Source organism: Onychostoma macrolepis, chromosome 10 (assembly GCF_012432095.1).
Source record: "Onychostoma macrolepis isolate SWU-2019 chromosome 10, ASM1243209v1, whole genome shotgun sequence".
NCBI lineage: Eukaryota > Metazoa > Chordata > Actinopteri > Cypriniformes > Cyprinidae > Onychostoma > Onychostoma macrolepis.
Window position 1 is genome coordinate 7,663,009 of NC_081164.1, and position 25,235 is coordinate 7,688,243.

General features: G+C 37.4%; 1 protein-coding gene across 6 annotated transcripts in view; it reads right to left on the bottom strand.

Annotated features, from left to right (window-relative positions):
• Positions 1 to 1,190: 1,190 nt before the first annotated feature.
• LOC131547994 (sodium/glucose cotransporter 1-like) overlaps positions 1,191 to 25,235 on the bottom strand; it is a 67,404-nt gene continuing 43,359 nt past the window's right edge. For 5 of the 6 annotated variants that reach the window (XM_058788826.1, XM_058788824.1, XM_058788820.1 and 2 more), the window contains 14 exons: positions 10,654 to 10,725; positions 9,731 to 9,835; positions 9,017 to 9,076; positions 8,693 to 8,797; positions 8,091 to 8,196; positions 7,160 to 7,240; positions 6,854 to 7,065; positions 4,708 to 4,843; positions 4,104 to 4,211; positions 3,853 to 4,003; positions 3,586 to 3,754; positions 3,135 to 3,350; positions 2,428 to 2,533; positions 1,191 to 2,133 (listed from right to left, as the gene is read on the bottom strand). In XM_058788826.1, the coding sequence (XP_058644809.1) occupies positions 1,919 to 2,133; positions 2,428 to 2,533; positions 3,135 to 3,350; positions 3,586 to 3,754; positions 3,853 to 4,003; positions 4,104 to 4,211; positions 4,708 to 4,843; positions 6,854 to 7,065; positions 7,160 to 7,240; positions 8,091 to 8,196; positions 8,693 to 8,797; positions 9,017 to 9,076; positions 9,731 to 9,835; positions 10,654 to 10,722 (1,839 nt within the window). In that variant the 5' untranslated portion in view covers positions 10,723 to 10,725 and the 3' untranslated portion in view covers positions 1,191 to 1,918. Of the gene's footprint in view, positions 2,134 to 2,427; positions 2,534 to 3,134; positions 3,351 to 3,585; positions 3,755 to 3,852; positions 4,004 to 4,103; positions 4,212 to 4,707; positions 4,844 to 6,853; positions 7,066 to 7,159; positions 7,241 to 8,090; positions 8,197 to 8,692; positions 8,798 to 9,016; positions 9,077 to 9,730; positions 9,836 to 10,653; positions 10,726 to 11,695; positions 12,754 to 25,235 lie in introns of those variants that run through there. The other variant, XM_058788819.1, reaches the window with a different exon arrangement.

Below are 25,235 nucleotides of genomic sequence, written 5' to 3' on the forward strand. Positions count from 1 at the left end.
CCAAACAAAACATTGCAGCATGCCTAAAGTTTGCCAAAGACCAAGGACAAATAGAATTGTTTGGAAATAACATGCAGCGCTATTTAAGGCATAAAAATAAAAAAATAAAACAGCATACCAACATGAAAAACATCATCCCAACAGTGAAGTATGGTGGAGGGAGCATCATGATTTGGAGCTGCTTTGCTGCCTCTGGACCCGGACTGTTTGCCATTGTGAATTCCCAAGTTTATCAGGTTATTTTATAGGATAATCTCAAGGTGGCTGCCCACAAGCTGAAGCTCAGAAGAAGCTGGATGATGCAGCAGGATAAACATTAATGTAAATCTACTACAGAATGGCCTCAGACACATAAAATCCACCTTTTGAAGTGGCCCAGTCAAACCCAGACCTCAACCCAATAGAGATGCTATGGAATGACCTCAAGAGAGACATTCACACCAGAAGTCTTAAGAATATGGGTGAGCTGAAGTAGTTTTGTAAGGAAGAATGTTCCAAAATTACTCCTGGACGTTGTGCAGGTTTAATACACCGCTACAGAAAGCACTTGCTTGAGGTTATTGCTGCCAAAGGTGGTTCAACCAGTTATTAAAGCACTGTTTCTCTTACTTTTTCCACCATCACTTTGTATGTTTAATAGGTGTGATCAATAAAGACATGAAAGATCATTTGTGTTTTATCAGCTTAGAAATATTTTTGATATTTGTGACATTGGTGAAGAGCAGATGATCACATTTCATGACCAATTTAAGCAGAAAACCAGGAAATTGAAAATAGTTTATTTACTTTTTCTTGCAACTGTCCTTAATATATTCATAGTTATAACTATGAAATTTGTGAACAGATTACACTCTACACTTTTATTTTTTAAAATACGAAAATCATCTACCAAATGAATGTTTCCTTTATCTTCTTCTGAGAAATTAATAATTGAATCACACTAATAGATCACTCGTTGTATCTTGAGCTGCTGAAGGAAACCAATGGTCCTGGACTTTGATTTCAGATGTATCAACAGAATCTTCAAGCTAAATTAAATATTAACTTTCCTCCTGCGCTCTTATCTTTGAAAGGGTTTGCACACATGACGTTAATCTTATGTTTATCACTATTTTCAGTGTTATGTTAAGTTTGAACATGCTTCTTGCACATCCTTCTTCAAGCATGCATCTTAATAAACACATAAATACTAAAATTCATTAATTTTTATTACAATATAGACAGAAAACGTTAAATTAATATATTACAGAGTACAAGATATATACCATGGCAAAAATATGAACGTTATTAAATAAAATATCTTTGCTTGTCCTTGACAAAAATATATATTTTTACTTACAAGAAAATCAAAACTTACCAAATAGCAAGACCAAAATACAATATGAAAAAAACAAAAAAAAATTTGAGTTTGGTAGATGAGAGGCATCTTAAAAATGGCACAGAAAAAGGCTTTGCATTGATTTGATCATAATGCATCAGAAGACTTCACAGGGAACAAACAACAAAGCTGACTCGAACTTCATATTATTAGCTGAAACTATTACTCTGTAATATGTTAAAGGTATAAAGGAAGAACATGCGGTAAACATTGTCAAATGTACAGTAAAAAACAGTCAGACATGACTAAGAGGAAGAAAAATAAGGAAATGATTATGAGTTTTGGTCTTGGGTTTAAAATAAAAGTCAAAAATATTTTTAATTCTACTACCTGCCATCAAATCAAAAACAGTAGGCAGCTGTAAGGAAGTTTTTGTGGAGGATATTATAAGGAAGTATGGATTGTTTTAAGAGGAACTTTCGTAACTTCTTAGAATCAGATTAATCACGTTTAGCTTGTTGTTACTGATAAGGTAACATTTCTGTCCACAGAACACAGCTCTAATATCCTTAACAGAGTTAGTTGATACTGCTGTGATCTTTAGCCAAAGAAACCGTGGAAGAAGACACAGACGGTGAGGAGGATAATAGCGTTAGCGTTGACCACATTTCTCCATAGAGGTTTCTCAGTGGTGTCTGTGAGCTTCATTTTCAACTCTGCCTCCTGTTCTTTAGTCAGTTTAGGTGCACTGCCTTGATCAAAACCGCAGAACCAGTTGTAGGCCTTCTTCCAACAGTTTGGATCCTTACGCGCCTCTGCGGGTCGAGAGACAAACGGAAACAGTTATTAATTGTTTTTAAAAGTATGTAATCATGTTTTTAAAATACATTATGTGAGCAACATGATTTCCACAAGTAAGGCATGTGCCCGAATCAACATCCTTTGCTTTTCCTAGAATAACAATCTAATCAACTAATTATGGCCCTAGCCTAGTCTCAGCATCAGACGGCACACTCACAGTCCGTTCACTGAGCCATGTGATGCATATTGCACACAAAAATAGTGAGTGCTATCTTATGGTACATATTTGGTGGATCATGGAGACGTACCTTCTGTTTGCATAGAATCTGAATCCTGATCATCAGTCCAGTCATCATCTTCCAGATCAATCCTCTCCTCAGTGTTGTTTCTCAAACTCCAGCAGAGCCTGTACAGCTGTGAAACAACAAGGGGCCACAGAATGAGGGTCCGTGACAGAGAAAATGTGGGTTGTAAAATATGGCTGTAGTGCTTACATTTTCTTGTTTTCTACTTTAATATTATTTTTAAAAAAGTTAAATCATTCTAATATGCTGGTTTACTGATAAAGAAACATTTATTATTATGAATGGTGAAAACAATTTTTGTTGCTTTTTTTTCTTTCTGTTTTTTTTGGGGAAACTGTGGTACACTGCCATTCAAATAATTTTCCTAAAGAAATGAATGTTTATTTAGCAAGGACGCATTAATTTGTTTAAAAGTGACAGTAAAGATATTTATAGTGTTACAAAAGATTTCTATTTCAAATAAACATTGTTCATTGAACTTTCTATTCAACAAAAAGTAAATACATTTTTGTGAAAAAACCAAAAAAAACCCCACTGTTTTCACAAAAATGTTAAGTAACAAAAACAGTTTTCAACAAATTGTAATAATTTTAGATCAAATACAGTATTGATCATTATAGACTTCTTTCAAAAGCATGAAAATCATGCTTTTGAAAGAAGTCTAATCAAAGTATTCTGAACTTCATAGTTTAGCTGTAAGAAGAGCTTACATGTTTGTCGTCAATGGGTTTAGTCACAAGGGAGATGCTCAGTATCAGTATACAGGACAGGCCGAAGAGGATGAGGGCGAAATAGAGGTAGTGCACACCACAGATGACCGTAGGACAGTTACTGGGATTCACGCAGCTGCCCGTGCCGTAGGCAAACTCAGTTATCATACGTGCCAGACCCACCAAAAGACCAATACACAACCCGTAGAAAGCACCCTGTGAGGAAACATCAACAACATGTGTCAAAAGATAGAAAACACACTTTTAGCATGTTTTAGCACATTGCTAGTATATTTCTAGCATGTTTTAACACATTGTGAAGCAACATAATAATCATCAGCAAAATTTTGATTGTGTGTGAAAAAACTGTTTTATACAGTCCTAAAAATTCAAACTAGCAAAATGGAAACTATATTATTACTAAACTATGAAATGTGAAGATTTTACTCACTGGTTCATTGACTCGCTTGCAGAAAATGGCGAGGATGAAGACAGCAGCGATAGGTGGAGCCAGATAACTGGTGATGGACTGAATGTAGTCGAAGAGCTGCCCGCTCTGAGCCGACTGAACGATGGGGATCCACGCGATACTCACGCCGATCAGAAACAGCATGAACACCCTGCACACATGAACACAAGCCTCTCAGAGCCTATTCACCTCAGTTTCTGCTCACAGGTTCAGAAAATCAGTACCCAACACAAACACACACAAACATACCTCCCCGCGATCATGAGTTCCTTTTCCTTGGCTTTGGAGCGAATCTTGGTGTAAATGTCCATGGTGAAGAGTGTGCTGGCACTGTTAAAGATGGAAGTGAGTGAACTCATCAGAGAGGCCAGCATGACGGACAACATCAACCCTCTGAGACCTTCATAAACACACAACAGCAGTTTAGAGCCATATCACCAAACAGATCAGTCTATTAGAAATGTAAGAGACAGAAATAGAAATATCAGATTATTCTTTACCGTTTGGCATCAGATCCACCACTAGTTTCGGATAAGCAATATTACTGCAGCCCACACTGGCTCCACAGTAGTAGTTACACTCTGCTGGATCCACACATGCAATCTCATCTGACACACACACACACACACACACACACACACAGAAAAATAAAATAAAAATTGTTTACTAATAGTCTTTGACTGTTCACTGACTTTCTGATGCATATTGCATTCAAAAAATGTCACAAAAGTTGCTGCACATTACTTTTGGGAATTTTTGGAATTTCTTATCACAAAGGTATTATTTGGCTCTGTAATTGTTATGGAATTATAAATTTCAGATTTACCCTCCGTGAAATGTCATAAGAAACCAGTGTTATTTTGGTATTATTTGTATACTTGCTTAAGTTGGCGGTTGTAAAATTAGTTGCTAGCATATTCTGTGAGAACAAAAGTAGACCACACTTTACGCTAATGAGCAAAACTCTACTTGTGTGAGACTAATCAAACCTTAAACTTCACCATATATTACTCAGTCAAGATTCAGTCAACATATTTGTTGACTTACAAAATAGTTAATCAGTTTATAACCCTTCTCACCCAGGTTGGTGTCAGTGTTTCTCACCTGGGTAAAGCACTCTGCTGATCATGCCAGGGAAAACCATGAGGAACATGGGCAGAAGTTTGAGGTAACCACACAGGATGCAGCCTGCTTTCACATGAGACAGGCTCTTGGCAGACAGACAGCGCTGCACAATCACCTAAAACAAGGTGGAGAGTTTGTGTGAATAACCCAGAGGAACATTTCACTGCTCACAGCTGATTAGTCCACTTATTTGAAAAACATTTTGCTCACCAAGCCTGCATTCATTTGATCAAAAATACAGTAAAACAAATATTACAATTCAAAAAAAAAAAAAAAAAAATAAGTTTTCTATTACAATATATTTTTAAATGTAATTTATTTCTGTGATCAAAGCAGAATTTTTAATAGTCATTACTCCAGTCTTTAGTGTCACATAATCCTTCAGAAATCATTATAATATGATGATTTGCTGCTCAAGAAACATTTCTTCTTATTATTAATGTAGAAAACAGTTGTGGAAACCAACATTTTTGCCAGGATTGTTTGATTTACAGGAAGTTCAAATGAACAGCATTTATTTGAATAAGAAATCTTTTGTAACATTCTTTATCATTATCAATAAATTTAATGCATCCCGTTTTAAAACATTTCTTTCTGCTTGTCATAGTAGAAAATTGTATTATACATTTTATATTATTTTATATTACACATTTTAGGTATCATGATTCGCCATCTAAAACATATCTGGCAACCTGGGTTTAAATGATTTAAAATCCCCACTGTGTAGAGAAATAAAAACAGATGCAAATAAAACAGTGAACTATATGAATTATACAGTAAACTATGAACTATGATAAACTTTTATGGCTGTTTTACTGATACTGAATACTGTTCCTCAAAACAAACATCTGCAGATTAAATAGAAATTATATCATGTAATAAACAAATAAATAAATAAATCCTTCATTAAACATTAAATTCTTCTCATTTTTTTTCTAGTCACAGAAAGAATATCCCATTAGAATATCTGTGACATGAACAAACATACTCCATGCATCGTTTCAAGCTTAAATATTGATCTTTTTTTTTTTTTTTTGGATAATGTGTCCTAAATCACTCAATTAAAAATCTAGGGCAACCAAACATGGGAGTCCGAAACAGATAAGCTTATGGGCTATGAGTCTTGCTAATGGGCTGTTTAACTAACTTAACCATGTCTATGTATGCTTCTGCTTCTCTTTGGCTATTTGCATGTCTTATCTTACTCAGTGGGGAGTCTGGGGACTAATCTGGGGTCTAACTAAAAGCACGTCTGTTTAAGCCTAGACTCACTCTGACCTAAAACAAGAATCACACTGTTTTCATCCTGAGAAACTCAAGATAAAAGGGCAGTTTGTGGTCCTAAAGTGGACACAGAAGAGATTTGTGTGAATATCTGTTCCTTACCAAGTGTTGGATGTGTAGACCTCTTATTTTATCAAACAGTATGTTTTTATGTCCAAAATATTATTAAAAAACAACACGAGAAAGTTGACACAACCCCTGTGACACAACAGGGAACTTTCTTAGAACCTGGCTAACATGATATAAACAAACTTTCATCCTGTAACGTTAAAAGAATGTTCATTTGAAAGTTTTCTGGTTTTATAAATGATCTTAAAACATCAGCACAAAAACATTATTTATCAATTGTTAATGAAACTTCTTTCAGAAATGTTTCAGATGGATGTTTGTCTAACATTTTTTAAACATTACTGCTTGTTTCAGAATGTTCACATGATGGAGTGTTCCTTTAATATTCATATAACCAAGAAGAAAAAGAAGCATGTTTTGAACATTCAGAAATGAACATTTTCAAAACTTTTTTTGTTAGCTGGAACAAAGATTTGGCCCATGTACACCAAGAATGATAACTATAACGATACATATATTAGCGTCCACACAGTTTTGTCGTCTGCCACTTTAAATGCTCAAGCTCTTTAAAGTCAGGTGAATTCTAATTGGCTGTCAATGTTTTGTTCATCGGCTTAAAAAATGTTCTGAAAGTGAATTCCCTTGTGTTGTTATCATTACAGATGTGGTATGGACTTCTCTATTCTCATACAATTATTATGAATGATTATTAAAACTTTATAGTTATATTTATCATCCCTGGTGTGAGTAATCTTGATAAATGGATCAGTACCTGGTCAGTGCACCAGTACCAGGCGGCCTGGATTGTAAGACCAAAGATCAGTCCAGGCCAGGGCAGATCGCCAGTGAGGGGGTCTCTGAAGATGTGGAAGGAGTCTGCGCGAGGAGTGTAGCACTTTTCACTGATGTTCACACCCACCACTGACGGGATTGCAGTCATGTATCGGTCTTTGAAGTTCTCGTAGCCTCCCACCTCATTGAACGCTGCAAGAAAATTGTTGATGTTGAAGCAAGTACTCACTGAGCAGACGGTTTTTATCCAAAGCATTTAAATTGCACAAAAAGGGAACAGACGTACCAAAGCCCATAAGAATGAATGAACCCACAACCATGATGATGGTCTGCAGGGTGTCGGTGTAGATGACTGCAGCTAGACCACCTGTCAAAGAAACCGTGAAGGTTTATCAATGAAAATCAACTGAGCAACCGAAAAGGAAGGAAAAATATGTTAGCAGAAATGTACGCTTGGCATTTATGTTGGTTTAATTCATGAATTAATTTTTTACATGTATAACATTGTCAAGAAAGTTTTCAATTTTCATGCACTTTTTTAAATGTTGGTTGCACCACATGACTTTGGATTGACTGACATGTTTTTTAAAATATTAACAAGTAGCAGTAGCAGGAGATTTCTCATAATGAAATTTTCTTTTTCTCTACTACAGTATCAGGACAGTTGTATCTCCATGATATTTTTGACTTTACAAAATGAATTTTATTTCAGAAATTGTTTGCAAGGCAGGGGTCTTTGGGCGTCTAAATTCTTAGCAACTGCAGTTTATCATTCACAGAAGCATACAAACAGCTCATGTAAACATTTACAGCTGGTAGGATGACTTCTGATTTCTTACAGTTTATTGTTGGGCTGGTTTGTCCCTGAGATAACTCTATTACACAACAGAGCATGGGGATGACAGAAGTTTAAAGTGGCAGTGCATTAAAGTTTGCCTTGCACAGGCTTATCATCTATTGTCAGTACGGGCAATTACCCATAACACGTACACGTCACGCTACAATAAGCAGCCCACTGCATGGTCCTACCACCCTGGACTTCACTCTCTGTTGTAGTAAAAACTTTAGAGTCCATATAAAAATAAACTTCACATCCGTGAACTGCTTTAATATGAACTACTATTTTATATATGAACACTACATATATAGAGCGAACCACTGATGTAGAATATGTGCAATGTGTCAGTTTAGAGTGTGCAGTATTTCAGTGAACAGACCTGTTACTGTATAAAGAGCTGTAATGAGCAGCAGAATAATTACAGCCAGGTAAATGTTTAGTCCCAGAGCCTGGTTGATGAAAATGGCTCCTGCAAACATGTCCGCCTAAAAGATGAAAAAAAAAGAAGAATAAAAAATGGGGGTGTGGTGCTAATGTTTGAACTATCCGTTTCAAAACAAGGTCCTTATCTTTGAAATCTAAACCCACTGTAGTCTGACTGCATATGGCAATAAAAGCTATGGACATCACGGCCATTTCAAATCGATTATCAGACTACAACCAGTGTTTAGTGAAGATCTGACGTAAATAGGACTGGACAGATAACAAAAAAAAAAAATTATAATATCAAAATGAATTTTAGTTCAGAAATAAGGACCTTGTATTTTTAATTACAAATAATCCATACAGTCTGCATTCATAATAATTATAAATGATTTATCCAAATGCTGTTTAAAAACACTTTCGACTGAATGTAGCATGTTACACTACTGATGGTGTGTCAGAGTATCCCAAGTATTGTATGTCAGCTACCTCTCAAAGTACCACGCAATTACCATGTGATACCAGTACTTTTCTGTAAGGGACAGATTTTGGACTCACAGAGATTTTGGTGAAAACATAGAGAAACAGCGAAAGCACGGAGAGGTAGATACGGATCCGCTGCCCACCAAAGCGTTTCTTCAGGTACTCCGGCATGGTCACGACCTGAAGATAAAGAGAATAAAGTATCATAAAAATGATAACGCAAAGATAAAGTGGTCGGCACATTCATGTTGTGTAAGTCAGTAATATTTGAGTCAAGTCACCTTTATTTATATAGCGCTTCATACAATACAGATTGTGTCAAAGCAGCTTTACAGTGTAAAAAAATTTGAAAAAGTTTGTTCTGCAATGCCGATTGAAGAGGAAGAAATGTTAGCATACCCCAGCCTTTATGTAGATGGGCACAAAGAGCCATCCCAGAATAATCACAACAACAAGAGCCTGAGGAAACAAATGAAAAAGATTCAGTCGGTTTGATGTTGTCTAGACTTATTCTCATCAGTGTTGTTACTGTTAACTAAAACTAAATCTATTAAAATAATTTTTGTAAATTTAATTGAAACTGTAAAATAAAATATAAGATGAAAAATAAAACACAAATAAAAACAAGTTAAATAGAAATATCTAAGAAAATAAGAATGACTAAAATATGAAAAATGAAATACCAAATCTTAATAAACAGTAAAATAACATAAATAATACTAAAATAACACTGATTACATCAATTAATTTATTCTTTTATATTTTATTAATACCTTACCTTAATAATAATTATAATAATAATGCTTAGTATGTTAAAACAATTTTTTTTTAAATTAATAACATTTTTTAATAATTTTTTGTTGTGTGTTGAAAAGAAAAATAATGAATAAATATTAGTTCTTCAAATTGGACATTTTTTAATTATATCAATAAAAATATAATATGGTCTCTAGTCATATTGTCTCTAATCTCTAGTCATACTGTAGTTTACTTTATATTTAAAATACTTACAGAAAATAATTTTTCTTTTTTAATGACCTATAGTCATAAATAGTAGGCTAAAACATTAGATTAAATATCATAGTTATAATGATAGGCTTTTTTTAAACATACATTCCACTCAAATCCTCCAATAGCAATACCAGCAGCTGCTCCAGTTCCTGCTATTCCCACAAAATGCCCACTTCCGATGTTACTTGCAAAGAGAGAGGCTCCAATCTAGGGGAAAAAATGTAAAAGCAATCATATTAATATGTGCTTTAAATATATTTACTAATATACACACATTTGATATTCATAGAAGGGTTTAAACTGAACAGAAAATTGGATCTAAGTGATCTGCTACATTTTTTAATGTCAGAAAGGTTACAAAAGTGTAGGACTTTAGCATGGGATTGTGGGAACTGTATTGCAACAGAATATATTAACTGTCTACTGTTTGACTATATCTGGCAATACAATCACCATAATGATAAGCTATAAAAACGACTTCTTCTGCACAACCTGAGGTGTAATTCAAACAATAACAATTGCAGCAATGAACTTTGTAAAAACAACTGAAAACCGTAAAAAATTTGGTAAAAGGTGATAACTTTAGCATGGACCAAAGCATGACAGCTCCATAAAAACTGCATGAGCAAAGCATATCAGTACATTCAGCTGTAATGAATTGTGGGTCGCATCTGGCATCAGTGCATTATGGCCCCATAAAAGATTTCATTCACCCTATCATGATATCAAAGTTCTGAAATTGAGGGGCCGTTAGGGTCATTATCATGCCATATCTGTGATAATGTGAAATCGCTCGTCATGCTATTGATAGATACATAATCAGCTCCTACTTTTATGGCCGTTTCAGTCTTGCATAGCACATTACGACAGAAATTCGCCACATTTAGCACAATGATTGATCACTATTGATGTAATTTATGATCAAGCCATCTCATTTCATCAATGTCCATCAAATTCTGAGTACAAAACAAGATGCTTTTAAGGTTTAAAGCACAGTCATCCTCCATTTTGGTCAATTTACTTACCGGCCACCACACCATACTTCTGCCAGCCAGGAAAAAGCCTCCTACTGTGGATCGATTGGTCCGTACCATTGCCTTTGGACAGAAAGAGCCATTCAATTCAGCATACAGTTTTAGATACTTCAAATATTAGACAAAATTGTATGTGACTTTATATAAAGATCAGACACATTTCATAAAAACACACCACATTTATGGACTCACAGGTTGATGGATTGGTGTTCAGTGGCCTTGTTTGTTGTTCGATTAAATATGTTTGCATTTTCTCAAGAGGTTTTAAAATTATATGGATTTCAGATGGGCAAATACAGACAGAAAAATATGGTGTTATCACGAAATCCCAAAAAGTCAATTCCCTCAATAAGACTAATTAAGTTACATTACAGTAATTAATACAGTGTAAAAAGTTTTTGTTGTTGTTGTTTTTTTTAATGTTGATTTGAGAATACTGAAATGTACTATATAAATAAATAATTTCTAACAAATTGCAATTAATTTCCTAAATAATTTCAAAAAATGTATTTTTATTTTTAAACCGATACAAGTATCATTAATAGTTACATTAAATCACATATGAATAATTATAACAAGAAAGTTAACATTGGAGCAATACATTTTTCTAAAGGATTTAGTTTTTTGGGGGTGAAATGCTATATAACGTAAATATATTATAATGCAAATAATATAATGTAAAAATGCATTGTTAAAATGTTATTTTATCTGAAAAAAAAAAAAATTCTAAGTATTTTACAATTTTTTACAAAACAACTCGAAAAACTGCATTAAATTATATTATATTATAAGTATTAGTATTTGAAAAATCAGTTTTTCTAAAGGATTTTGGCTTCTTTTTTTTTTTTGCAAAACAACATGCAAAAATGCATTTTATTATTGACTTTGTGAAATCAGTCACCATCCTCATTTTATCTTCAGACTTCTCACACAATCATTGTACATTTATATGTTGACACAAAGTTAACAATTCACAAGTCTGTAAATGGTAGAAAAATCTTTTACAGGTGGATAGAAATTACTGACCACTTACCCATACTCCCACAGCCAGAACCACCAGAAAATATATAACAATCACTGAGATGTCTGCTGGATTGTTAATATATATGGTGATGTTTTTTCTGTTCTCATTGCGAACCCAAGAGAATCCATAATAATCTTCACCCATTTTGATGGTTTTCAAAGGGGGCCGGTAGAGCAGCACACTGCGTCCCTCTCTGACACGACGGTAAAGACACCTGGATCCAGACCCTCACCTGCAGGTGTGTGACTGACCGTATGTGCGTGTGCACACGTTCACTTATATACGTGTGTCTAGAGATGGGTGTGACCTTCTCAGAGTTAATTATGAAAGTGTGTTTGTGACTTAGAGTTGTCAAAAATCTGAGATTGAGAATCATTAATGATCAACTTGTATAGCAGGAAGTGTGAGACTGGGTTCCTGTAAAGCCTAAGAGGACATTTCAACAGCCACATCACCTGCATCTTAATTATTGGGCTTCACTGAGTCAAATAGGCCTATATGTCAAGTAAAGATCCACTACTGCAAACTATGGTCCAGACATTAGTGTATACACTGTAACATTGGTTATAAGGATACCCTGAGGTGCTACATGGCATTGCAGCTTAAAGACAAAAGAAAGTGAAAATGGCTGATCAAACATCAAATGACAACCATTATAAATTTAGGGTTTAGAAGCTTTAATGGACATCCTTAAGTGATTCTATTGGCTGAGAAACTTGGGTACTCTGTTCAGTGCCTGATTATACCAAGAACTGCTTTATAGTTTATTTATTCTTGATCATAATTGCATCACACATTAAATTACCATAGCTAAAAATGGTGAAATTAAACATTTCAGGCTTAGTTTGCAAGCTAACAGTTCAGCTTACTAGCTTAGCATAGCACTAATGGGTTAAGGAAGGCTCTTTTGATTAGCTAGAACAAGATATTATTCCACAATATTTATTGAGGAAGGGGGATAGAATTGTTCATGACAGCAGAAACAGGTTTTTATGAGTTATTCACATGAGCTGTACATGTCATATGTAACTAATTACATGTCACGTTAAGATTAATTATATCCCATTAGCAAAAAAAGGTCTGGTGTCTATTTTCAATAGTGTAGCAATGTACGATCAGGTGACCAGACATGCCACTTCCTGGGGACACATTCAGCACAGGATTTCAAAATTGCCTAAAATAACCAGGTGTTGGTTGTTTGCTCTGCTCCAATTGATTGTTGTATGACATAAAACCGTCTGTTCTACTCTATAGCTCTTGCGGTACTTTGATGTCATACAACGATCAATCAGTACAGCGCAAACAATCAAGACCTGGTTATTTTAGGCAGTGCTTAATTTGTAAATGAATAATTGCAGGATCCGAAACAGCAATTAAAAGGTGACATCACTAAATGACGTCACTAAACGGTGATGCCACAACTATAAGAGCATTGTTCACAAGTTTCTGCATGAACCTAACCACAGCCAAGGGCACAGGTTTTCAAACTTTGGGTCAAAAATGGGTCATTGGATGCCCATTTTCCACAAGTTGATATGATTCTTTAGGGTCTTAATGAAAGGTCTATAACATACTTTGGTTAAAATTTCTCAATGGTAGTGTAAAAAACACCTTTTTTTACCATGTCAAAATCAGCTCTGTTTTTAGCAAGCCATTCTAGTCCATGTTGCTTTAAATGCTAATGAGCTCTCTTCCGTGGGGTGACGAGCAGACTGTTTACTTTAGCCGGCGAAACTAGCTAACTAGCATGTTATTAGGAAAGGCGATTTGCAAAGATTCATAAAAAACCCTTATACTCACTTCTTCTGTAGATGAATCTGGATCACGAATGATTCGTGCAAACATAGACACAGTTAGGCAGATCGGGGATCGGCGCATTCACTTCAAAACAAAAGTAATGTTAATCCTCTGCGTCTTCAGCGGCTCAGATGTTGGGAGTAAATGACGACTGCTATGTTCATTATTACATCCAACAACAAAACACCTCAATCAGAGACATTCTTGTCTTCCCCTGCACCGGAGTCGACACAATGGGTAAGACGGTCTTGTCAATCAACTATTGTGGGAGCGGCCTGTATAGAACTACGTCATTCTGACAGGAATCTCAGAACAGCCTGCTTTGAGAAAGGAATTTTAAAATAGGTATTTAAAAAAAAAAAACACTGGGTGGATTTTTATCATTATAGGATGGATGTGTACACACACATTTATGTTCAAACTTGTAAAGTAAATTTTGCATCCGATGGCCCCTTTAAGGAAAATGTATAGGCTATATGTAAGTTACATTAAAAATAAAATAAAAATAAAATTTGTTTTCATACAAATAAAATACAGTCAAAGTCAATGTATAAAAGGTATAAATATGCTAAATATATCTGACATAAATAATTAACAGATTTAAAACAGATGTGGCGCAGCGCTCCACAAACAAGTTCACGGAAAGGGAAAGGAAACTGAGAACACGCATTCTGTTTGTTTGCTTTATTTTACAAAAGCACATATGTTCTGTTTTTATTGTTAGTATGCAAAATTATCGAATTATGTCTTACTCTTATTTGTATGACCAAAAATGGAGTATTTTATGTTTCAGCTGTTTGATTGTGCTGGCGCCTCGCGCACACACACACACACAACATATTTTAGCAATTCAAACTTGACATTGCAGTCTGTTCATTATCAAAATAAAATACAGTCAAACAAACATATAAAAGGTTACACTGGTCAATTTAAATAGTCCGTATCTGTGCCATTCAGCGTGAACACCGGTCCACTCTGCTGTTGTGTATATTATGTATAGGCTATTATACACTCTCTCCAAACTCTCACTCTCTTCCGCTACTCACAAAATAAGCAGTAAGCGCCAATCAATGAGAGCGATTTTGAACTTAAGAAAGCTGGTCAAGAATATGTTGAGGACCAATACATAACCTCCAAATACATCTACATTAATGCTCTGTCTCGTATGCACACACGCACTGTCACGATCTAATGCACTTGTTAATGTCAAATTAAGCCCTGATTTTAGGCAATATAGGAATCCTGTGCTGAACGTGTCCCCGGGAAGTGACACTTCTGGTGACCTTAATGTATGAAGTACAGGTTACACAAACCAAGCAGCTTTTTCTTAGTCAAAGCAAATTTGCATGAAAAATATTGCACAGATAACCATTGAAATGACTGGATTTTGCCTGTAAGAGCAACAGTTAATTTGACCATAAGACCAAAGACCTTATAGCAACTACTGTATCTACAGCCAGCAAATAAATAAATAAAATTAATTAATTTAAAAAATAATCATAAACATAATATAATAAAAATTCCAATCTTTTTGGAAATACAAAGCTATTTTGCATGTTTGTCAGTGGAGAAAGGGTTATGGCATTTGTTAGCAGGAGCTAACAGGAACATCGGCCAAATCTTGACCCCTTAAATCCTGGAAGAGTTAACATTTTTTCAACTTTTGACCACATAACAAAGTGTAACTTTCATTAAAAAAACAAAAACAAAACCTTTTTATCCTTCACATACTTGCAATGCACCAACCCGATCAGAATCAATGGATTTGTAGCACTTTTAGCCGCAAGTGTAAACATGATTATAAGGCTTGAATGTAAGATTTACTAATGACTAAAGATGATGTCTTTGTTGTTGAATTGTCATTCTTGGGTGTATCACCAAGTAAACTGCCTGAATTTCTACCACTATCTTTTAGTTCATGTGATAACCACGTTATTCTTTAGAGACCTGGTACAACACACTGCGTGGCTGAAGGATCAATCATTAACCAATCATGGCTTGAACATTTTCAGGTTCAGATAGTAGATGCATGCATGTCTTGTTGGTTATATCATGATACCTCTCCTTCAGCAGCCAAACCTCAATGTCAATGATGAAACCTAACAGGGAAATTGCCCTATTTTCACAGTCTACTCTCTTTTAGTCCAGACAGTGATAGATTACTTTTAAAGGTGCACAGATTTAAGTTCAAAATAGATCATATGGCACAAGGTCTAGTTGAGAAATACAACTTTGGCTTTATCAGCTCCTCGACAATCCCTCTGAAATTCCTAAGAGTCATATCTCATCATGGCCATGAACATTTATCTGAAGATGTAAGGACTTAATAGTCATAAATGCCCAACCTTCTGCACGGCCTTCATCTTATTCACTTAACTATACTATTATAAATTGATCATACAATGTAACTCCTGCATATCATTATTTATGGTCTATTTACAGTTAAAGGCATCTGTGCCAGAACATTTACATAATCAAAAAGAGCAAGATTAGGTAACGTTTTAGAATTGGATTACAACCCGCAACGTACTGCGTAAATAAACAGAATTTACAGCGTAATTTTTTTGTAATTATAGTGTACCTCTTCAGTACCTCTGTGTAGGTATAAGGGAATAATATGCAACGTTTGGGGAATAAAGGGGTAACAACCTGTAAAATGACAAATTGTTTATACTGTAAGTATTTTGAAACTAAGGGGTACCTAGTCTAATATTACGTGGTATGACCGAATAACAATTTTATATTTGCAAGCGATTTAGCAAAAACATATCAGCACTTTTTTTTATAGCCTACACATATAAAACTTTAGGTTACTCACGTAACCCCGGTTCTCTGATAACAGGAGTGAGGTATCTCACTATGGGAATCACCTCGGGCGTGACCAATCCTGGAAGCACCAATTACACCATGTCTGTCAGTTGACAGACCAATCACGACAGTGATGAGGGAGTCCTGCCTCCCCAATATATACCACTGCATAACTGTCCCTACCTCATTCTCAGCATATCTCTTCTCCGTGCTGCTGCAAGGAGGGGAGTGTGGTGAGATAACCCGGGGTTACGTGAGTAACCTAAAGTTCTCTTTCAAACATTCGGTTACTCTGGAGGACTTAGACCCATGCTATTATAACTCAATATAATAGCTTCCACCACCCAGTGGGACAGGCGCTAACGAGAAATAGGTTTACCCTTATGAGAATCAGCCTATGAAACAAATAACTGATTACTCTTTCTTAATCCCTTCGTCCTGTCCACGTAATGACACAACGCACGGACAGGGCACAAACAATGAAGCCGCTCTTCGAGGAAAAAGGCGGGGGATGAAAAGCCAGTAAATCCACCTGTCTACAGGTGAAAGCTGACTCGCTCACCTTAGGCACAAATGCTGGATTAGTCTTGAGAGAAACTCGCGAGAAATCCACAGCAAACAACATACAGGAGTTATGAACCAACAAAGCATGAAGTTCACTAACTCTTTTTGCGGTCGAAAGAGCCAATAACAAAAGCAACCTTTAGCGAAAGGAGCTTTAATTCGATATTATCTATCGGCTCAAAAGGAGGCTGAGAGAGTGCGTTAAGGACCACGGACAGATCCCACGGCGGAATCCGTGGCTTTGAAACCCTGTTCAGACGCCGCACACCCCTCATAAACCTGTACACAAGCGGGTGTTGACCCATAGTATTTCTGTCAGTCCCCACATGGCATGCAGAAATTGCAGCAAGATAAACCTTAACGGTAGAGAAGGCTCTGCCCTTATCTAAAAGTTCTTGCAGAAAACACAACACCTCTGCCACTGAACATTGAAAAGGAACAATTTGCCTTTGCGCGCACCATAACTCAAATATTTCCTACCATATGCAGACGCTCAGAAGCCGCTCTTGCATTTTGAATTGTTTCAATCACCCTCGGAAGCAAACCCATAACACTTAAATTCAACCTCTCACAGGCCAGGCCCAAAGAGCCACTTTGCCAGGTGAAAAAATCTCTCCATGCGCTTGTGAGAGGAGGTCTCTGCGCAACTGGAGAGGCCAGGGCCAGGAAACGCGTAAAGCAGTACGTTTGGCCACGGGTGAGGCAAACCATTCACACCCATCGGTGCACCGTCTCTTGCCAGAGAAAAGAATAGAGGGCAATAGGTATTTTCATGCGAGGTGAAGAAATCTACGGCAGCTCGGCTGAACCTCTCCCACAACTGGTTTACTACCTGAGGGTGGAGAGTCCATTATCCGTACAGAGGATTCCCCCTGGACAGGAGATCTGCCCCTGCATTCATTATTCCCGGGACAGGAGTCGTTCGTAATAAATGAAAATGCTTCATGCCCCACACCATGAGATTTCATGCTAGACTGTGAAGCTGGGGAGAACGTGTTCCTCCTTGGCGATTTATATATGCCACCGCCGTTGTGTTGTCCGATCTGACCAAAACGTGGTGATTCCGTAGGAACTGCACAAAATATTTCAATGCTAGAAACACTGTGAACAGTTCCAGAAAGTTTAAAAGTGCGTTCTGTAGCGAGACTGCCATTTTCCTTTCGCTATTCTGCCCTCCCACACTGCACCCCAACCTGTGAGCGACACATCCGTCGTTACCACTTTTCTCAGAGAAATTGCTCCTAGCGGAATCCCTGATTCGAGAAAATGTGATGACACTATCACTTTGCGGTTGAGGTGGCACTTCGGACATAAATTGCTGCTACCAAGCGGAACGGAACCGTAAAAAATTTGTAGGCTGTGTCCTGATAGGCAAACCTGAGGAATTTCCTGTGCACCGGATAAATACTTATATGAAAGTAAGCGTCCTTCAGATCTACTTATGTAAACCAGTCTCTGGGACGAATAACATTGTATAATGATTTTATTGTGAGCATTTTGAACTTGTACTTTCTGAGGTGTTTGTTGAGGTTCCGCAAATCCAGAATGGGACAGAGACCCCCGCCTCTTTTGGGAATGGCAAAGTACCGGGAGTAAAAGCCGTGCTGGCTGTCCTCCTGCGGCACCACCCGAATTAATCTTTTGCTCAATAGAGAGGTTATTTCCTCCTCTAAAATCCGAGCTGACTCCCCTTCAGCTGTTGACATTAACACACTGTTGAAAAGTGGTTGTTTTACAGCAAACTGCAGACGATAACCCTGTTATATTGTGGATAATACCCAAGGGTGTACTGTGCATGCGCACCAACTCTCTGCGTGAACAGAGAGCGGACCTCTGTAGCTCTCGCTCACTGATGGCACGGCGGCGCCATTCAGCGGCGTAGCTAGGGGTTGCAGCTCTGATTTGGATGTATGTGTATGTATTTTTGTTTTTATTTTCAAACAAATCTGTGCCCTTGGCCCACTGCCTGGATGCACAGGAAGCATTTTTATTTCTTTCAAATGGGAACACTTGTGTAAACTTTCGTCCTCTCTCTTGCATAACCCCGTGGGTGGAGAGGGGAGAAACAACATGTGGGGCACTGGATGAACTGGTGCCAACACTCCAACAAGAGAACTTCCTTCCTTTGAACATTTTTCTTGAATCACACCCGATGCTTCTTTGCTAGAAGGGGGAACAAGACTCTGCAGAGGGGTGCTACAGTGACTCTGTGAGTGCTGTAGCCCCTCTTTTGACTCAAAGCCAGACCACAGGTTAGGTCACCTGCCGCTTTTTCCCTCCCTGAGGGTTAGCTGGGCGATGCTTAGCCACTGCCGCCGCAAACGCAACCTTGCCTCTAGGCTGGGGCTGCTTTGGGTGAACCTCCACCTGCATTGGCTGCTGAGGTGGGGGGGCCTAAGGTTTCTGTACCCTGACTGTAGTAAATTTTTTTGAAAAAGAGAAGCAGACAGTCTCTCTGTCCATCCCGGCAGAGAAGGAGAGGATAGGGCTGCCCGTCAATTGGAGTGGAGGTGACTTTCCACCGACAAATCGACTGGAGGTGGGTTAGACATCCCCAACTCCTCCATATTATGAACATACAGCCTAGAAAAACCTTTAATGGGAACCCTATGTGAGAAGGGTTTGTCCCAGAAGCGCCGCATCTCTGTGACACATGCTGGGATGGCTGGTATCAGTTGCTTGACAGGGGAAGTGCGCGATGGCAGAAAGACTCGGGTCCCCTTTATTCGCGGCTGTGACTCGTACTCTGCGCTCTAAAACCCTTAACGGGAACTGAGAGCAGTGCGGGCAGCACTCGGGATTAGCGAGCGCTGCCTGTGCATGTCTAACTCCCAATGCACAGAGGGTGAGAGTCTTTAGACGAGATCATAGACCCGCATGCACACGGACGAGAGGGATCTTTCCCATTCGCTGTGCTGCTGCATGGGCTCGCAGTCGTCATAACAGAGATGCGAACACCAAGAAATTAACGAGATCACCACAATGTGCCTCCCGATATCGGGTCTTATAGCAAATTATTCCCAAAAATGCGTTGGGATCGTACCGATCCGTCACACCACTTAACGTGAGGGAATAATTGAGAGAAAAGAGCTGAAACTGCTCGATAAAGAAAATGAGAACCCGCCTTGCCGCGCTGGTCCTCACTAAAAAAATACAGCAGAAAGAAAATATTCACTATAACAGAGAGTATTTTCCCAACCAAAAAGCAGCCGAGTTCGGTGACATACCTAAAAAGCGGCTCGTCTGTGAACAGTTTAGCGGCCACTCTACGAGGATCTGCTGAGGATAGCTTCCAGTAGGATCTTCACGGGGAAGAGAACGAGAATGAGGTAGGGACCGGTATACAGTGATATATATTGGGAAGGCGGGAATACCTCATCACTGTCGTGATTGATCTGTCAACTGACAGATGTGGTGTAATTGGTGCTTCCAGGATTGGTCACGCCCGATGCGATTCCCATAGTAATAGCTTAACTCTTTCCCCGCCATTGACAAGATATCTCGTCAATTAAGAGACAACGCTTCCCCGCCAAAGACGAGTTTTTACGGCAATCCGTGTTCTAGGTGTATTACGGTAAGGAAAGCCCTAGCGCATGTCCTGAATGAGTTACGGGACTTCGGGGTTTTCCGGGTCCGAATACAAGACGATCAGCATAAATGAAAGGATCAGAGAAAATGTAGATCATATATGTAGATCATATATACGTAGATCATGTTTTGACCATTTTGAATCTGATCTGGACGAAGTAGTCAGTGAGGGAGATGCATTTACAGACACAGAAACATCTCTAGTTGTGTCGTGGATAGACCGATAACCTGTTGATCCGAATGTGTGTGTGCGTGCGTGCGTGCGTGATATATATATATATATATATTAGGGGTGTCAACGTTAACGCGTTAACGCATGCGATTAATAAAAAATTTTTAACGTGTTAATATTTTTTTAACGCAAATTAATAGTTTAATAAAGTTTGACCCGAACTTCTTGCCGTCATCACAGCGCGGAAGGTTATCTATCATTGTGTGATGAGGGTACAGCGAACCAGTGTTGCCAGGGTAGCGGCAAGTGGGCTAAAAAATACAGTCGTGGGAAAAATAACAGAGCTGTGGGTTGCGGTTTTTTGGGCTACTTTTATAATGTACCAAGGTGTATATAGACAAATAAAAATTAAAATAGATCCTTTTACTAATGTGTATTATATTTGGAATGTATACCTGGCAACTTAAGAACGGAGAGGCAGTTGCAACATCACAAACAACGCGAGTTTCAGCCAGAGCATACATGTTAAGACTTTTACACAGCAGAAATAAACCTGACAACAGCCACTATAGATTATATAAGATTATAAACACACGATTATGATAGGATATGGTTTGTATGTGAGTTTCTTGAGTTGAATGTGTACATCTGAAATGGTATATTGTGTAGCGATATAAAAGGCTATAAATAACAGATTTTAACAACAGTAAATGACCAAATTCCACATGTGATCGCAAAAGGAAATTATTACAAACACTCAATGGTGGTTTGAAGTGAGTACTATTAAATCTCATAAATTGTCTTATGAAGCATGATGCTAATATTAGCTCTGATGCACCTGCAGAACAGGTCCGATTCTTCTTCATAATGCATTTTGTCATAATACTTCATGTAAGGTTGTAAGAAAATGTTTTGTTGTATTTATTTAGAAATACTTTTGATAATAGTTGGGTAAATGTATACTGAAATTGAAGTGATGTGGCTTGGTAAACGTTTTATTGCCAGTATAAAGACTGATAATGGCTGAATAAAAACAAAAGAATAATAAGGAAGTGTGAAAGGTTACCTGGTGGAAGTGTGAAAAAGTTTCCTTAAACTAGTTTGTCATGCATTTCTTTATTTCAACACATTTACAGGTAAATCCTAGTATTTATATTTGTGATTAATCATGATTAATCACAGTCCATGACTGTGATTAACGCAATGAAAATTTTTAATCGATTGACAGCACTATTATATATATTATATATATATATATACATATATATTGCTTGAAGTCCAGTGTAAAGTTTCCACAGTCTGTGATGATTTGGGCTGCCATGTCATCTGCTGGTATTGGTTCACTGTGTTTTCTGAAGTCCACAGTCAACGCAGCCATCTACCAGGAAATTTTAGAGCACTTCATGCTTCCTTCTGCTGACAAGCTTTATGGAGATGCTGATTTCATTTTCCAGCAGGACTTGGCACCTGCCCACACTGCCAAAGGTACCAAAAGCTGGTTTAATGACCATGGTGTTACTGTCCTTGATACAGGTCTGAGTTCAGCCTGAGACCCTGGTAAATTATTTCCTGCATGGGCACTAAGCATGCAGGAAATAATTTTTTTTTATCTCAAACGAATTGGATTTTCTGTTAGTCACAGAGACCTGGCTGAATGCAGGGGATTTAAGTCCTTTCTCTGAACTTTTGCCCACAAACTGTTCTTTTTTTAACCGCCCTAGAACCCGCGGTAGGGGTGGTGGACTTGCATCGGTGTTCAAAAGTAGATTTTGTTGTAAAGTTCGTAAGACTGAATCTTTTTCAAGTTTTGAAATACTTTTATTTCAGTTAATTGAACATCAATTTACGATTGCTGTGGTCTATCGTCCTCCAAAACTAAACAAGGATTTTTTTAAAGAATTCTCAAACTTCTTAGGTGATATTGTTCTTAAATGTGATAGACTTTTGATTGTGGGGGATTTTAATATTCATGTCTGCTGTGAGTCAAACCCCCTGGCTAAGGATTTTATTAGTTTGCTTGACTCTTTTGATTTTACTCAAGCAGTAAATGGTGCAACTCACAAACAAGGGCATACCTTAGATCTTGTATTGCTGCATGGTATTTCAATTCGTGAACTTGAAATCCTTGAGCTAAGTTTTTCTGATCATATGCCTGTGTTATTTACTTGCTTGCTTCCTATTGAGGTTTCAAAGACTAAGAGGTTACCACAGCAGACTCGTTTCTTCAGCTCTTCATCTAGTGATGACTTTTCTGTGCTCTTTGAGGAGGCTCGTCTTAAGTATAATCTTGATTCCCCCTCAAACATCTCAAATATAGATGAACATCTTATGCTTTTAAATTCAATTTGTAACGACATTTTAAATTCTGTGGCTCCATTGAGAGTAAAGCGACAAAAAATTTAATTTGAACCCTGGCTAAACAGCACCATTCAAGAGCTTGGACGTGCATGTCGTAGAGCTGAACGGAAGTGGAAAAAAGATCAATTACAAGTATCTTTTGAAATATTACGAGAGTCATTAATCAGGTATCAAAAATTTGTTAAAAATGCTAAATATCAATATTTTTCAGGTATTATAGCTGAGAACTGTCACCAACCTAAAACCCTTTTCACTATTTTGGATTCTGTTGTAAATCCGACTAGTAATGTCTGTTTAAATGCATCATCTGCAATATGTGATAGTTTTCTTAAGTTTTTTACAGATAAAATAGTTGATATAAGACGGCATATTATACCTTTAAATTGTGATTGGTCTGTTCCCTCTCTTTGTACTTCTACCTTTAATGAATTCCAGATAATTTCTTTAGATTCTTTCCAAGACATTATTAAGCAGTTAAAACCTACTACATGTTCACAAGACATAATTCCTACACGGTTCTTGCTTCAGGTTTTCGATGTTATTGGGCCAAGTATTTTGGCTATAATAAACAAGTCTCTTCTTACAGCGACTGTTCCAAAGTACTTAAAGCATGCAATTGTTAAACCCCTGCTTAAAAAATCTAATCTTGACCCTACTGTCCTATCAAATTATAGGCCAATTTCAAATTTATCTTTTCTTTCAAAAGCTCTAGAAAAGGCTGTTTTATTACAACTGCAGAAGTTTTTAGAGTCAAATGACATTTTTGAAAAATTTCAATCTGGGTTTAGGAAACATCACAGCACTGAAACTGCACTTTTAAAAGTGTTGAATGATATTTTATTATCTGTAGATTCGGGGGATTCTGTGATACTTTTATTATTAGATTTAAGTGCCGCGTTTGATACAATCGATCATAGAATCCTTATTTCACGCCTTGAAAATTGTGTGGGTATTACAGGTCATGCTCTTGACTGGTTTAAATCCTATCTTGAAGACAGAATGTTTTCTGTTTATCTTGATGGTTTTTCTTCATCTAGCTCTATTTTGCAGTTTGGAGTTCCTCAGGGCTCCATTCTGGCCCCTGTTCTGTTCTCATTATATATGCTTCCTCTGGGGTCTATTCTTACCAAGCATGGGGTGTCATTTCATTTCTATGCTGATGACACCCAAATCTATCTGCCCTTGAAGAAAAATGATCAAAGAGGCCTGGGATTACTGAATACGTGTTTGTCTGATATTAAGTCTTGGTTCTCTTCAAATTTTTTACATCTAAATGAGGGCAAAACGGAGGCCATTGTGTTTGGGTCTTCGGGGGCCCTGGATTGTGATTTGGGAGATCTGGAGTCTTACAGACAACTGTCTGTGAGAAATCTAGGTGTTAACTTTGATTATGCACTTAATTTCGATAAACAGATAAATTCTGTAGTTAGGTCTGGTTTCTTCCAGTTAAGATTGCTATCAAAAGCCAAGAGCTTTTTGTCGTTTAAAGACCTGGAGAGAGTGATCCATGTTTTTGTGTCATCACAGCTTGATTATTGTAATTCCCTTTATATGGGAATAAGTCAATCAAACATAAATCGACTCCAGATGGTTAAAAATGCGGCTGCCAGACTTTTGACTGGCACCCGCAGATTTGATCATATCTCTCCCGTATTATGCTCTTTGCATTGGTTGCCGGTCAGTTACAGAATCGAGTTTAAAACTTTACTGTTTGTTTTTAAAGCTCTGAGTGGAACGGCTCCTGCATATCTCAGTGATCTTTTAAATACAAATACATATTCTAGACCACTGAGGTCTTCGGAGAAAAGAGTGTTGATGGTCCCTAGATCCAGATTGAAGCTGAGGGGCGACCGTGCCTTTTCAATTGCTGGGCCAAAATTATGGAATAGTCTTCCAGTCTCCCTGCGATTAGTTTCTTCGGAATCTGAATTTAAATCTAAGTTAAAAACGTACCTTTTTTCTAGGGCTCATAACTGTTCTTAGAGTCTCTCTAGTGTTTTTTTTTTTTTTTTGTTATTAGCAAGGTTTGTACAGCACAGTGGTCAACTACTGTTGTTTTTATTGTGCTTTATAAATAAATTTTGATTTGATTTAAGCAGCTTTTTGTCTCGTTTATTTTGAAGCCTAAGCCTTTTAAATGAGACACAAGCAGATTCGTATCTATCTCCGCCTGGCGCCGTGATGGAGCAGAGAGGAGATCGTCCAAATAAGCTGACACTCTGAGACTCGCTATTCTCAGCGGTGTTAGAGCTGCCTCGACAC